Here is a 14,709-nt window from a genome sequence, read left to right on the forward strand (position 1 = left end):
TTCTACGCTGTTGCTACAGCTGTAATGAATGAAACACAATCTATGAATGGAGGGGCGGATGACTGAAAGGTCCACCTCTTCCATTCATAGATCATGTTTCATTCACAGAAGCTTGTTTGTATTGTTCAAAATGTATATGACTAATGCTGTAGTGAGAGGGTCCCCAAACCCCCAGGCTGCAGTGGACCAATGCCAGTGCGTGGTCTGCTGGGCACAACCTGCACTGCCACCCTCTGACCACCAGAGGATGCCTGCTCTGCTTCTCCTACTCCCTTCCTTCTCTGTGGTCACAAAGAATGAGAAGGGGAAGGAGGAGACACAGGCCAGGGACAGGATCTCATACGACTGGTGAGACCCAGGCTGCTGCTCCCCCTACCCACCCCCCACCTGCCAAGGTGACAGGCTATGACCACTACACACACACCCCCAGGTGATAAGTTGCATTCCCTCCCCCTCCAGATGATGTGCTGCAACACCCTCCCCTCCTCCCAAGGTGACAGGCTGCAACCACCCCCCCCCCCCTTCAGGTGGTAAACCCCATCCCCCTCCTGTGACAGGCTGCAACCGCCACAAAAGTAACCACCAACTCCCCCCCCCCCCGCCCCCCATGTAACCACCACACAAATAAATAATAATAAAATAATAATATAAAAATAAAACATAAATTGCAAAAGAAAAAAAAAAAAAAAAAAAAAAAATATATATATATATATATATATATATATATATATATGCTGCATTTTTAGTTTGACCCTAAAAAGCCTCTAGTATTCAAAAAACATATGGACTGTGGAAAGAAACTGTTTTGCAGCCTGGTGGTACAATATCCTAAATCGCCTGCCAGAGGGCAACACTGTAAACAAGGTATTTGCAGGATGGACACTATCCTTCAGGACAAAGATGTTGCTAGGTCTGCAAAAGATCTGGGGCTAGAGCCCATAGCAGTGGTCACCAACCTTTTTGCAGGCATGGGGGGGGGGCACGCTGGTGGTAAGAAATTTTTCATGGGCAATGGCTGGTGTTGGCGCTTCAATCATCACGGCACCATGGTTGATATGGTTCCGGGGTGATTGAAGCGCATTGTTTTTATTGTTACATTGTAATATATAATGAAGTGGTTCAACTCACCATAATGCAGACTCAGTGGGAGCCCTGGGCATGTCACTTGCCACATCTCCTGCCACCAGATGCAGCTTGTCACTTGCCATCATCGCCTGTCACCAGATGCAGCTTGTCACTTGCCACTGTCACCTGCCACCATTTGCAGATTGTCACTTGTCACTGTCACCTGCTACCAGATGGGAATTGTCACTTGCCTTGTCACCTGCCACCAGATTTGGATTGTCACTTGCCACTTTGCCTGCCACTTTTTGCAGATTGTCACTTGCCGTGCCCGCCAGTGCCACCAAATGTGCATTGTCACTGCATTGGTGTCAGGCTGGCAGCAGTGGTCCATTTAGTTTTGAGTGAGGGCAGGAGAGCGGTGATGCAGGGTGGACAGTGAGAGATGATGTTATCTCGCTGCTCCCTGCCGCACCTCACTCTGACATTGAAGAGGTCCGCGCTGTGAGGGTGTAAGAGCGCTGATGCAGGGTGGGCAGAGAGAGATGATGTCATCTCTGCTCGTCCGCCCAGCCACTCGCTTCTCTAATTCGCCTGCCTGGCTCTCTCAGGCAGCCTGCCTGTCGCACCTGCGGCCTGGCTGCAGAGAGTCCACAGCCCGCTGGTTAGGCAGCGACCCATGCGGCAAGACATTTGAGGCTATGGGCCCAATAGCCACCCCCTAACAATGTCACTGCTTCATGGTATTAATAGTTCTCTGAAGGTGCCTTTTCTCCCCTAGTTCTTTAATCCTCTGTAAATACGCCCCTTTAAAATTCTTCTGCGCTGTTTTTATTACAGTTTGTAAGGCATTTCTGTAGACTGTGTACATGCCTTCCACAGAGAGTTATGATAAGTCAGCACACTCTCAATGGTAGCCTTTTAGAAGCTAAGGAGGACCCACTTAGAAAAGCCCACCCTCCACAGTTTTCTCAAGAAGTACAATCTCTGGTGAGTTTTGCCCACCAGACTGGATACGTGCATCCATGACAGACCTTTTCTGGGTATATGTGCTGTTTATGTTTAAAAAAAGATATAGTAAATGTCTGATGCCCTAAGAAAATTACCTGCTGCTCTGCGAGTTGATAGTGCTATGCTAGAAAAAGGCAATAACAGATATGGAAAGGGGAAATTCAACGCTAAGAGTTTAAATAAAAATAATATATTAAGTACGTTACCGACTCAGCTTGATTTTACCTGGAGTTCCTGAAGCCTTAATAGAATGCATACAGAGAAAATTAAACGAGAGAGGTTTAATAAGGGAGTTCAAATGGAAAACATAGCGGAATAGGTGCAAAAAATTATTTATACAAAAATCAAATATATAAACATATCATATGGCAGAATAGCCAAAACAATAATCAGAACCTTCACCAATAGAATAATTAAAACTTAAAGCGGAGGTCCACCCTAAAGTGGACCTTCCGCTCATCGGAACCCTCCCCCCCTCCGGCGCCACAATTGGCACCTTTCAGGGGGGAGGGGGGTGCAGATACCTGTACAGTACAGGTATCTGCACCCACTTCCGGGATAGCTCTCTGCGGAAAGGGGCGTATATTACGCCCCTTTCCGCAAGTGCCCGCCCCTTTCCGCAAGTGCCCCGCTGCCTGCTGGGAAAACACACAGGTCCCAGAGGCAGCGGGGACCGTCCTTATTGCGCAGCGCGGCTCGCGCATGCGCAGTAGGGAACTGGGAAATGAAGCCAAAAGGCTCCATTTCCTGATTCCCATACCCAAGATGGCGGCGGCAGCACCCGAGAGACGATCTACAGATCGGCTTCGGGTGCCGACATCGCGGGCGCGCTGGACAGGTAAGTGTCACTATTTTAAAAGTCAGCAGCTGCAGTATTTGTAGCTGCTGGCTTTTAAAAAAAAAAAAGACGCGGAGTCCCGACGGACTCCCGCTTTAAAGAGGAAGTAAACCCTGATGAGTTTACTTCCTCTTTCATTCCCTGCAAAGGCAAAGCATAATGGACTACTATGCATCGCATAGTAGTCCATTATGTGTCACTTACCTGACACAGGAGCCAGCGAAGTCGCCGCTGTCCCCTGTAGTCCGCCGCATCCATCTTGTTGGTGGGGTCTCGCAGCTCCGCCGCTGTCATTCGGCGAAGCCGCCATGACGTCACTCCCGCGCATTGCGCACGGGAGCCGACACGCGCGGCAGCTCCGTCGCTGAGAATGCCGCGCTCAGTGCGCATGCGCGCCGCTGTCTACGGCGCATGCGCCGTAGACAGCGGTGCCCGTTTTCGGGCAAATATCTCCTAAACCATATAGGTTTAGGAGATATTTCTTGGACCTACAGGTAAGCCTTAATCTAGGCTTACCTGTAGGTCAAAGTGGTATGTAAGGGTTTACAACCACTTTAATGACAATGCTGTCTTGATTAAAAAACAGCCCAGGTTCATCAGCACACTCACAGTCCCTCCACATACACACGGGATGGTTGATAATTCAAAGCCTGAAATAAGGCATCCAGTAGCACCAAATCACAAGAAATATTTTGTTCAAGGATCCCTTGCATTCTATGGCACACATCCGTGTCAAACATTGGAAGCGGGGCTATTGATCCAAGGAAACAGGCACTATAATATTTAGCTACATTGGAAGAGCAGATATATGCTATACAGAGATAATCGCATGTGCGATTGCGGGTGGATATACAGTCTAGATGTTAGAAACAGATAGATTCACCATGAGGAGATATATGGGGTGAGCTGGAAGCGTCTCTTGTAGATAAAGTTATAGCAGTTGATTATCGTAAGACCTTATAAATGTGATACAAAAATGAAACACTGTAGTAGCAGGACTTCAGTGTCCCTTGTCAAGATCTCACCCACTATGTTGCTTGTCTCCGTAATCCGTTCTTAACGGTGAGGTGTAACAACCATTAGAATCGCATATGCGATTGCGGGTGGATATAGAGTCTAGATGTTAGAAACAGATAGATTCACCATGAGGAGATATATGGGGTGAGCTGGAAGAGTCACTTGTAGATAAAGTTGCAATAGCTGGTTACTGTAAGAACTTATAAAGGCGATACAGAAATTAAACACTGTAGTGGCATGACTTTAGGGTCCCTTATCAAGATCTCACCTACTATGCTGCTTATCTCCATGATCCGTTCATGATGGTAAGGTGTAACAACCATTTGAATTCCTAGGTTTTCAGGTAAATTCACTCTGGATATTTTAAAGCAGTTAAGTGAATCATCAGACAATGTTGAATTGTTGACAGCTCTTCAAAGTTGGCGCTGGATAGTGATTCCCTGTGATGCCAGATTTACTCCATGTTTAGGCGGAGTGATGCGGGAGATGGAACCGCATGTGGGTGCCCGGATGGCCGAGCTGTATAGCACCGTAGTGTTAATGCATTTCACTCAGTCACCTGAGCTTCTTCAGAACAATGCAATAGACTCATTAGCAGGCTTATAACAGGGATACTCATCCCCTTCCAGGGTTTTTGACTTATCAAGCCAATGCATTACAACAAGGGTGTAATAATTTAAAAGTTACATTTAATGCAAAGGTGTCATTATTCAGCTCACATTTAGATTAATACCTTGTATGTAGTATTGGATGTAATGCAACAGAATTGCACCCTTCCCCTCAATGGGATGATTGGTATATTTTGGCCACATATCCCAGTCAGCATTATTAGGGTTCAAGGAATACATGTAGACTTAATTTGGTATTTAACCCTTTTGGGATCATAGTCCGTAAACTGAAGATCCATTCTTTTTCCTTCCACAGAAGGACTATGTCTTAATCTCTTCTGCGATTTGGCAAAGATAGAGCAAAAAAGCCCATCAACAGAGGAATTATGGAACTTTTCAAAATGTTGTACAATGGGGCCCCATATCGGGTTACCCTTATCCTTGCTTTTTTGAATATTCTTGATACTACACAGGTGTTCACCGGTGCATATGTGTAACTGTTGTTTCATCTTACCAACATATCTTTTTGGAATGGACATTGTAGAATATACAAGACCTTTTCCGTACTACAGTTAATAAATTATTGGATCTGATAGACTTTATTATCATCCGCATCAGAGAACATATCTGTGTGATAAACAAGTGGACAGATATGACAATGGCAGCATGGAAGCATGCCCTTAGAACGAGGCATATTCGTCAGCCAGCTGTTGGATGGACTACGAGTAAATTCTGAATGTATAAGGTTATCTTTGAGGTTCTTGGCTCTCCTAGACTGAGACTAGCAGTGGTCATGGGCTCACGATACTGGTGAGGTCAGGAGATCTTGTCAAGATTGACCAATGCTTGTCCGAAATTGACCTACCCTCCTCCCATTGGCCCCCATAGCGGGTGATGATTCTCACTGAGGAGGATTGGCTTATGATAGATTTGTAATGCAAATCATTTGTCTGTTTGGGAACAAGAAGGTCCCCTCGTTTGGTTGAGGAGGCCCTCCTGCGAGCATTTATGATAGTTTTGTGGGAGTAACCCCTCTGTCTAAATCTCTGATAAAGTTCATGTGACTCAGACTGATAGGCAGTGTCACTTGAGCAGTTTCTCCGAATACAGAGGAACTGTCCTGTTGAGAGCCATCTCATAAGCTATGGCAGATGATGGCGGGAGAACTGTAGTGTATTTGCCGCAGTGGCTTTTCTAAATGTTCTAGTCTCTAAACTACCACCATTGGTGGTGATCAGGAGGTCAAGGAAAGATAAGGTTTTGAGATCCCATGTATATGTAGGTTTGATGTTTTTATCATTAATATTGAGCTTGGATATAACATCATGCAGCTAGTGGATCCCACCATTCGAGACCATCAGGATATCGTGAATGTACCTTAACCACAGACACACGTGGCCAAGGTACATTGGCGAATGATAAACAAGGACCTCCTCCCACCACCCAAGATGAAGACAAGCATATGCGGGTACCCAAGGTGCCCCCATGGATGTTCCCCTTGTTTGCTGATTGTTTGCCCGCAAAAACTGAAAAAAGTTATGACTGAGGGCAAATTCCAACAACTCCAAAATAAATTCATTCTGTGATGCCATGGAGGGGTAAAAAATGGGCCACTGCAGCTAGCCCACAGTGATGGGGGATGGAGGTATAGAGGGACTCCACATCAATACCGACGAGTATGGCACACTCTGGTACCTCCACCCCAGCTGTCCTAGTCAGGACATCACATGTGTCGCAAGCATAGGAGGGAAATTCCATCATAATTCCCTTAATCAGGGCATCCAAGTATTTCCCAATTCGATCCAAAGGTCCACCAACAGCGGAAATTATTGGGTGTCCAGGGGGATTGTTAATGCTCTTGTGTACTTTGGGGATGATATACAGTATCTCACAATAGTGAGTACACCCCTCACATTTTTGTATTTTATTATATCTTTTCATGTGGAGGCACTAAAGAAATGACACTTTGCTACAATGTAAAGTAGTGATTGCACAGCTTATATAACAGTGTAAATTTGCTGTCCCCTCAAAAAAACTCAACACACAGCCATTAATGTCTAAACCACTGGCAACATAATTGAGTACACCCATAAATGAAAATGTCCAAATTGGGCCCAATTAGCCATTTTTCCCTCCCCGGTGTCATGTGACTCGTTAGTGTTACAAGGTCTCAGGTTTGAATGGGGAGCAGGTGAGCTAAATTTGGTGTTATTGCTCTCACTCTCTCATACTGGTCACTGGAAGTTTAACATGGCACCTCATGGCAAAGAACTCTCTGAGGATCTGAAAAAAAGAATTGTTGCTCTACATAAAGATGGCCTAGACTATAAGTAGATTTCCAAGACCCTGAAACTGAGCTGCAGCTCAGTGGCCAAGACCATACAGCGGTCTAACAGGACAGGTTCCACTCAGAACAGGCCTCGCCATGGTCAACCAAATAAGTTGAGTGCATGTGCTCAGCATCATATCCAAAGGTTATCTTTGGGAATTAGACATATGAGTGCTGCCAGCATTGCCGCAGAGGTTGAAGGGGTGGGGGGTCAGCCTGTTAGCGCTCAGACCATATGCTGCACACTGCATCAAATCAGTCTGCATAGCTGTCGTCCCAGAAGGAAGCCTCTTTTAAACTTGATGCACAAGAAAACCTGCAAACAGTTTGCTGAAGACAAGCAGACGAAAGGCATGGATTACTGGAACCATATCCTGTGGTCTGATGAGACCAAGATAAACTTTTTTTGTTCAGATGGTGTGAAGCATGTGTGGCGGCAACCAGGTGAGGAGTACAAAGACAAGTGTGTCTTGCGTACAGTCAAACATGGTGTTGGTAGTGTCACTATCTGGAGCTGCATGAGTGCTAACGGCACTAAGGAGCTACAGTTCATTGAGGGAACCATGAATGCCAACATGTACTGTGACATACTGAAGCAGAGCATGATCCCCTCCCTTCGTAGACTGGGCCGCAGGGCAGTATGATAATGACCCCAAACACACCTCCAAGATGACCACTGTCTTGCTAAAGGAGCTGAGGGTAAAGGTGATGGACTGGCCAAGCATGTCTCCAGACCTAAACCCTATTGAGCATCTGTGGGGCATCCTCCAACAGAGTGTGGATGAGCACAAAGTCTCTAACATCCACCAGCGTCATGATGTCATCATGGAGGAGTGGAAGAGGACTCCAGTGGAAACCTGTGAAGCTCTGGTGAACTCCATGCCCAAGAGGGTTAAGGCAGTGATGGAAAATAATGGTGGCAACACAAAATTTTGACACTTTGGGCCCAAATTGGACATTTTCACTTAGGGGTGTACTCACTTTGGTTGCCAGCGGTTTAGACATTAATGGCTGTGTGTTGAGTTATTTTGAGGGGACAGCAAATTTACACTGCATTGTAGCAAAGTGTCATACAGTATCTTCAGTGTTGTCACATGAAAAGATATAATAAAATATTTACAAAAATGTGAGGGGTGTACTCACTTTTGTGAGCTACTGTATATAGTGGGGATATTAAATTCAACCACAGTCAGATAATCAAATTCCTTTTTGGGAAAAAGGCCCACCTAACTAAATAACAAGACTGACTTGAAAAAAGAGTTATCATTGTCAAGTCTTCGTTTCTGTGTTTCTGAATGTTGTCTATACAGGACGCATTGAGACCAGGAAAATTAGTGTTGTAAAACTGCCAAGAGTATTTTCCCCTAAGTTATCTAAGTTGGGAACAGATATATAACAGAGGTCACTATTCAGCTATTCTACTTGTTCAGCAGAAAATTCAAGAAATTTTTAGCAAAGCAAGTACAACACTTCCTTTAAAAACTGAAAAATTACATTCTTTAGTAAAAGCGTTGTTTAACAATAATCAGCATTGTCTGCAGCTCATCTACCATCCATATACAGCCATCTACCCATAATAATTGTTTGACACTAGGCCTACTAGCAGTAAAAACGAAACCAAATTGACTACAGCATAGTGTATTAAAAACTAGCTGACGAATCTTAAGCTTTAAGAAATTACCTTAGCAGCATGATTTTGTCTACTAAGATCCGGGACAATGCCAGGCCCTGGTATCCAAAGCACATTCCTCATGCCTTTTTTGGAGTGCCGCAGGTCTCCTTTGAGATATGGAGATGATACATTCTATGCATTATACCATTTGAGAACATTGTATAATGTATTCACTTTTTGATCCATCTCTTATTTATTGTATCATGGCAATGCGACATTACAGTTTTATTCAATAAAAGGTTTATATTAATTTTAGATTTAATCCAAAGTGGTAATAATGGTATCCTACCAACCCTTCAACATTTTCATGTCCAGAGGTGCCCCTGGTCCATTAGGACCCTAGCATCGCCCCTGCCAAGATTCCACTGTTGCTTTGTGTTACCTACTTTAGGTGCTAGACTTTGTTTTTATTTTTTATCTTGTAATGCTTTTCATATTTCCCGTTATACCTGCATTGGGCATAGCTATAATAAACTGTCTGGTGTCCAAAGCATACAGTATAGTGAGACAATAGATGGTATCGGTGCAACTCGCATTAGTATTGAATATAAACATAAAAATAGGAGGAATCCTGAGTTGTTGGGTGAAAGTAAAGGTCTAGTTTCACTCTACAACTCTTGTGTCTGTATTCTAAACCTGCATAAATCTCACGATTTTGTATTATAACATTTTGTATGCAGGCTAAAGAATACTATTTAATATATATATATGTGTATTTTTGTGTTGGAAGTGTCCGTAAACACATAGTTTAAGGACACTTCCAACACAAAAACACACAGATATATATTAAATAGTATTCTTTAGCCCGCATAAAATTTTTTATAATACAAAATACAGTTCTTCCTAATGTGTGGTCCCATATGGCTGTTTAGGTTACCGAGCTGTGGAAGTCCTCAACAACTGTCAATGGATGTTACACAACATGTGTGCAAGACTGAAAGGTTAATTCTACAGTCAGATAGCTGCATACTATCATATGAATGAGAATGTTTTTTATTTTTTCAGTTTTAGTAACAGTTCTCATAATCGTTCATTAGGTGGGACACGTTTGTTCCCTCATGAAACTAAATACTGATTGGTGGATATGATCAGTGCTTCTTCCTTTCGGTATGAGTCTAAGAGACACTTCCTCTTCACGGCTGGGCTGTGTTTATTAAGTTTTGTGCATAGCTGATAGATACATCACTTCACATGCAATCCTTCAATGGAGACCGTGTTTCTCAATACAATGAGTTTCAAAGGGAAAGTCTTCAGGAGAAGTAATTGTCCAGAAGCATGGAAGAAAAGGAAGACCATGAGAAGAGTTAACCAAGGGGGGCTTCCCAGAGCAAGCTATGTAGGTGACCACATTTACTTTTCTTTTCTTAGTTTTGAAATAAAGTGTTTTCCCAAAGCTTTTTTTTATGTTTTAGAGTAGGGAATGTTTAAAATGCTAATCATTAGGGAAGTGACACAGTTGTCACTAGAGCAGTACAATTAGTGAACTCTTCATAAGGGGACACTTGTTTTGGTGACAACTGTCTTAGAGGGGATTTATCCTCACTTTGTTGAGGTTTCCTCACACTTTCTGCTGTAACTTTGTGGCAGGAAGTAGGGGAAAACAAAACGCAGACAGAAAAAAGTAATCGGCATGGGGTGCTAACCCTTCCTTACACTAAACTATAAAAAAGGTTTGGCTAGATATACTCTTAAATAACAACAACATAATGGAAGTTGGTTAGACAATGTAGGCTCAACAGTAAAGGCTCATAACATTATATATATGTGTGGTATCATAAATGTGCAGATGCCTACACTAGGGGCATATTCATAAAGCAGTGAATGTGATATTAACCAAGTATTCAATAAAGGGTTATCCATGTAAATTAAAACACGTGTACCAGAGAGATTTGCCTGAATTCCACATTTGGTGAATTCCACATTTACTGCTTTATGCAGTGTTTATATAATTGTATCATTTTTAAATATTAGAAAGCAGTAAAGACCATTTTCTTTCTCTCATACAGTGTGTTCTTGTATATGCATGTTCTATGGGCTTTTAAGATTTAGGAAAACTAAATATTTTGAGATAAGTAAAGATATGATTTCTGATTCCACCAAATTTGTTTCTGACATGTTTCATTTTTTTCAACAAGTAAAGGAAACGTTATAGCCAGATGGCTGCAGCAGGGGTTACAAAGAAGTAGACTACTATAGGGCTAATGGTGGTAGGAGCCTAGCAGTCATTATAATTCAATAGTGGAAGAGCCATCATAGTAAATGGATCAGTTAGAAGAGGCGTTTGTGTTCTTATTTTAGTGTGTGGTACATGTTCTAAATAATGAGGCAGCAATTCACATTTTGGCATACTATAAAAGAAACATTGGATTGTCTTGTCAGTCTGTTGCTAACAAGTGAGTTTGTAACCTTCTATAGCATACTTTCTATATACATAATGCACAGAGCATTGCAGGTTGTGACTCCTGCAGCTAGGCAGGTATTGGCTTTTATTACTCTGTCTCCTAAGACTGTTGTGAACCCATGACGACATAGGCTGACCAAGTGCCAGTAAAATCCTACTGCCTCGTATGAGGTCCTGCACTTCTATTTTGCACTCCCGAAGTTGTATACTGTTTGTAGATTGTTATGCTTCGATGTTTGTGGCAGACATATAGTGTGTTAATGTTAATGTGTAAAAAGTCTGTGGTTATCAGCCAGTTCCGTTTCAGGCAGAGTCTTTGTCTGTGTCTAGTTCTTACATCTAAAGAAGGAAGTTTGGATGCTGGGGCAAATCACCAAGGTGTGCAGAAGAAGGCTAGAAACAGTTGCTTGATAAACAATATACAGTGCATGGCAATGAATACAATTGTGTGAAGGATCATATATTAACAGCTGCAAATAGTTTGCACTATGCAGAGAAAGCAAGCATGACATAACAGTGTGTGCGAAGATTGTTAGTTGCCTATTCTATGACTTTTTTTTTTCAGGCCTATACATATTTTATTTTTAAATAGTGAAATTTAATAACAGTCCTTAGTCGTAAGCTTACACAAATTGGGGCATTTCATAAATGCTATGTAGAGCTTCGACAAAAATTGTTTCTTAATTTTGGATAAATATATGTGAAAGATAGATCATCTGTTGGGTTTTTATTGCTCTCTGCATCCCTGCAACATCCCAAATTTTTTTTGACTGATTAAACAAAAAAAAGGGGGGTCTCGGAGGAAGGTAAATCAGCTGCTTTATATGTATGTTATCAGTGTATGTGACTGTTTCAATTTGCCTAAAGCTGAACTTGGAGATACAAGTAAATTTGATCAATATATTTTATTACATATGCGCATCAAAAAAAAGATGCTCGTTTTATAAACTTCACTGTTTTGTCAAACAAATACCATATTAAACAGTGACCTCATAGTTTTTATTAAGGAAACACATATAATGCCAGACACCAAGAGAAGGTATCAATAGAGCACATTTGTCACATCTGCTCACTGTTCTGCGCTGCTAGGAGAAACTACAATTCCCATTATACAATAAGAATTGTAGTTGTGAATGGGCATTAATGTGGGCAGGTTTGGGGGTTCAGTATTATACTAATGTAAAGAAGGGGGATGGAGTTGTGTGGGGGATTCATTCATCCAATCCACCTTGTTTGTATTGATGGAGGAACCTGTTCATTTTTTTTTTGTTCAGCCCACTGGCTGAAAAAAAAAAAAATGAACCGTCTATGGCCAGTGCATTAAAGAAATACAGTCTGGTCAAGGACTCACAGCCTATTGAATGGACAATGAAGGATGTGCTAATCCCTCTGCCCTCTTATCCTGTAATAATGCTCATACAGCACTGGACTAAGTAATTCTCTGAGTGCTCCACTCTGCATCACCACTTTCAATGATATGCCTGCCATGAAACTGCCACTGTTTCTGAGTAAGGTAATGGCTTCCTCCAACAATGGACGGTAATCTCAGCCTTGCATGTTAAAGAGGAACTGAACTCTGGAAGGTACAAGGAAGGCAAAAGGCAAATTGCAGCTAATCTTTTCCCCATTATTGATTTACAATATCTTGTTTTGCATAGGTAGCGATGGATTGTTATATTGGTATTACTGTCCAATAGTGTTGCAGTGGTGTTTGTGAAGGGTTGCAAGGTATTCGATTGGCAGTTCCTACAAACCAAAGGCTTCCCACAGTCCCCATGGTTTGTAATGCAAATAAGTGGATACGAGATTGAAGTGCCATGCCACAAGTTTGTAGTCCAGATGAAAACATTTTCCAAGGTAAAATCAAGTGGACAACTAGCAGGACTACAAAAAAAGCCAATGCATTTAGGAGGCTAAATCTCACCCCCCTCATTAGGGCTGATAAAATACAACACAAAGAGGATATACCAATGTAATGTGTGGGCTCACCTTAGGCATGCAAAAAATTACGATAAATAAAAAAAATATATAATATAACATTATTTTAAAGAGTAATATTAACAGGGATATAATTATACAATGGTAAAACTCAAAACAGCTGTAAATAGTACTAAGGCTAGGTTCACACATAGCATGCTGAGAACAGGTGTTTATGCATGCTTTTTTGTGTACATTTTTATGCTACACACATGGGCAGCCCATTAATTTCAGTGGCCTGAATATGTGCAACAAACAGGCCAAAGAAGCTCATGTACCTTTTAGGGTTGGAACTTTCCATGTTTTTTTTAATTAAAAAAGCATGTCTGCTTGCTGTGTTTGGGATGTCTTTAAAGCGGAGCTCCACCAAAAAGGAGAAGCTCTGCTTGTCTGTCTCCCTCCCCAGTACCACATTTGGCACCTTGTAGTGGGGAGGGAGTAGAGGGAACCTGGTTGTCACAGGTACCCACTCCCCACTTCCTGCTGAGTTTGCCGCGGCGAACTCAGCCAGAATTTCGGCCTTCTCTGCATCTGGCCCATTGAGAAAGAGCAGTGTGATTCGCACATATGCAGTAGGAAACCAGCTGTGAAGCCTCAAGGCTTCACTTCCTGTTTCCCTTACCCAAGATGATGGCGCCAGCACCCGAGAGCTGATCCAAGAATTGACTTGGATGAGGACACTGCGAAATCCGTGGACAAGTAAGTGCCCTAATAGTAAAAGTCAGCAGCTACAGTACTTGTAGCTGCTGACTTTTCATTTTTTGGTGATGGGGCTGAAGCTCCTCCTTAAGAATAAATGGCTAGAATTTTGGATAGCCTTAAGCCGCGTACACACGGGTGGACTGTATGGCCAACTTAGTCCGTCGAAACACATTTCAGCGGACAGTCCGCTCGTGTGTGGGCTTCAGCTGACTTTTTCAGCGTGCAGTCTGGCGGACTAAGTATTTCGGAATTTCCGTAATACTGTCCGTCATACTTTGGTTTCAGCGGACAATCCGCTCGTGAGTAGGCTAGTTCGACGGACTAAGAATGGCGCATGCTCAGAAAGGATTTACACAGCGGAAGGTTGCATTGCTGTGTATTGGACTTCCTATTTCTAGTCCCGTCGAACGTGCTGTACACGTCATCGCGCAAGCTTTCGACGGAATGTTTGTGCATCCGTGTGTGGTCAAGTCCGTTCATTCGAAAGTATGACGGACTGTCCGTCGGATTGTATGACGGACTAAGTAGGCCATACAATCCGCCCGTGTGTACGCGGCTTAAGGGAGGGTTATAACCCCTGTCCGTTTTCTTTTTTTTGCATCTGTTCTCCATTGGGATGGATTTCTGTTCACTTCCTGTCTCATAGCCAAAACAGGAAGTTTTTGTGTGACTCCAGGTCACCAGAACTGATGCCCCCTTTGAAAGATTTTCTCTATTACTGTTCAGGGGACAACCTGAAATTTGGGATTTTCTTTTTCTTTCACTTTTTATGATAATGGTAAACAAAATAAATAGAGAGAGTGAATCCTCTAAACGGGGGCACAGACAGTAATAATAGGTGTTCTAATACTTATCTTATCTATCCAAAACTACAAAAAAGTTTGCTTTTAGTTATACTTTATAAATAATCCATTTATCATAAACGGAGAATTAAACTTTTTTTTTTCTTGGTTCACAAGTCTTGCACCTGATTTTGCATTGCAATCTGGACTACAAACTGGTTGTGTGGATCTTCAGTTTCAGGTCCACTTATTTGTTTTTCACCCTGTCTCTGTGTGGAAGTAGCCACCTTACTAGAGGCAGGGCTTTGCT

At 42.5% G+C, this 14,709-nt stretch overlaps 1 protein-coding gene across 6 annotated transcripts in view; it reads left to right on the forward strand.

Annotated features, from left to right (window-relative positions):
• The window catches only part of DOCK10 (dedicator of cytokinesis 10), a 412,410-nt gene that overhangs the window by 103,577 nt on the left and 294,124 nt on the right, over positions 1-14,709 (forward strand). The window contains exon 1 of one of the 6 annotated variants that reach the window (XM_077488205.1): positions 9,679-9,873. The exons of the other annotated variants lie outside the window; for them this stretch is intronic. Coding sequence (XP_077344331.1) covers positions 9,742-9,873 — 132 coding nt within the window. The 5' untranslated portion in view covers positions 9,679-9,741. Of the gene's footprint in view, positions 1-9,678; positions 9,874-14,709 lie in introns of those variants that run through there. 6 annotated transcript variants of the gene reach the window in all.

This window comes from Lithobates pipiens, unplaced genomic scaffold, assembly GCF_037356315.1.
Source record: "Lithobates pipiens isolate NorthernLeopardFrog02 unplaced genomic scaffold, aLitPip1_a1.2 Scaffold_18, whole genome shotgun sequence".
Taxonomy (NCBI): Eukaryota; Metazoa; Chordata; class Amphibia; order Anura; family Ranidae; genus Lithobates; species Lithobates pipiens.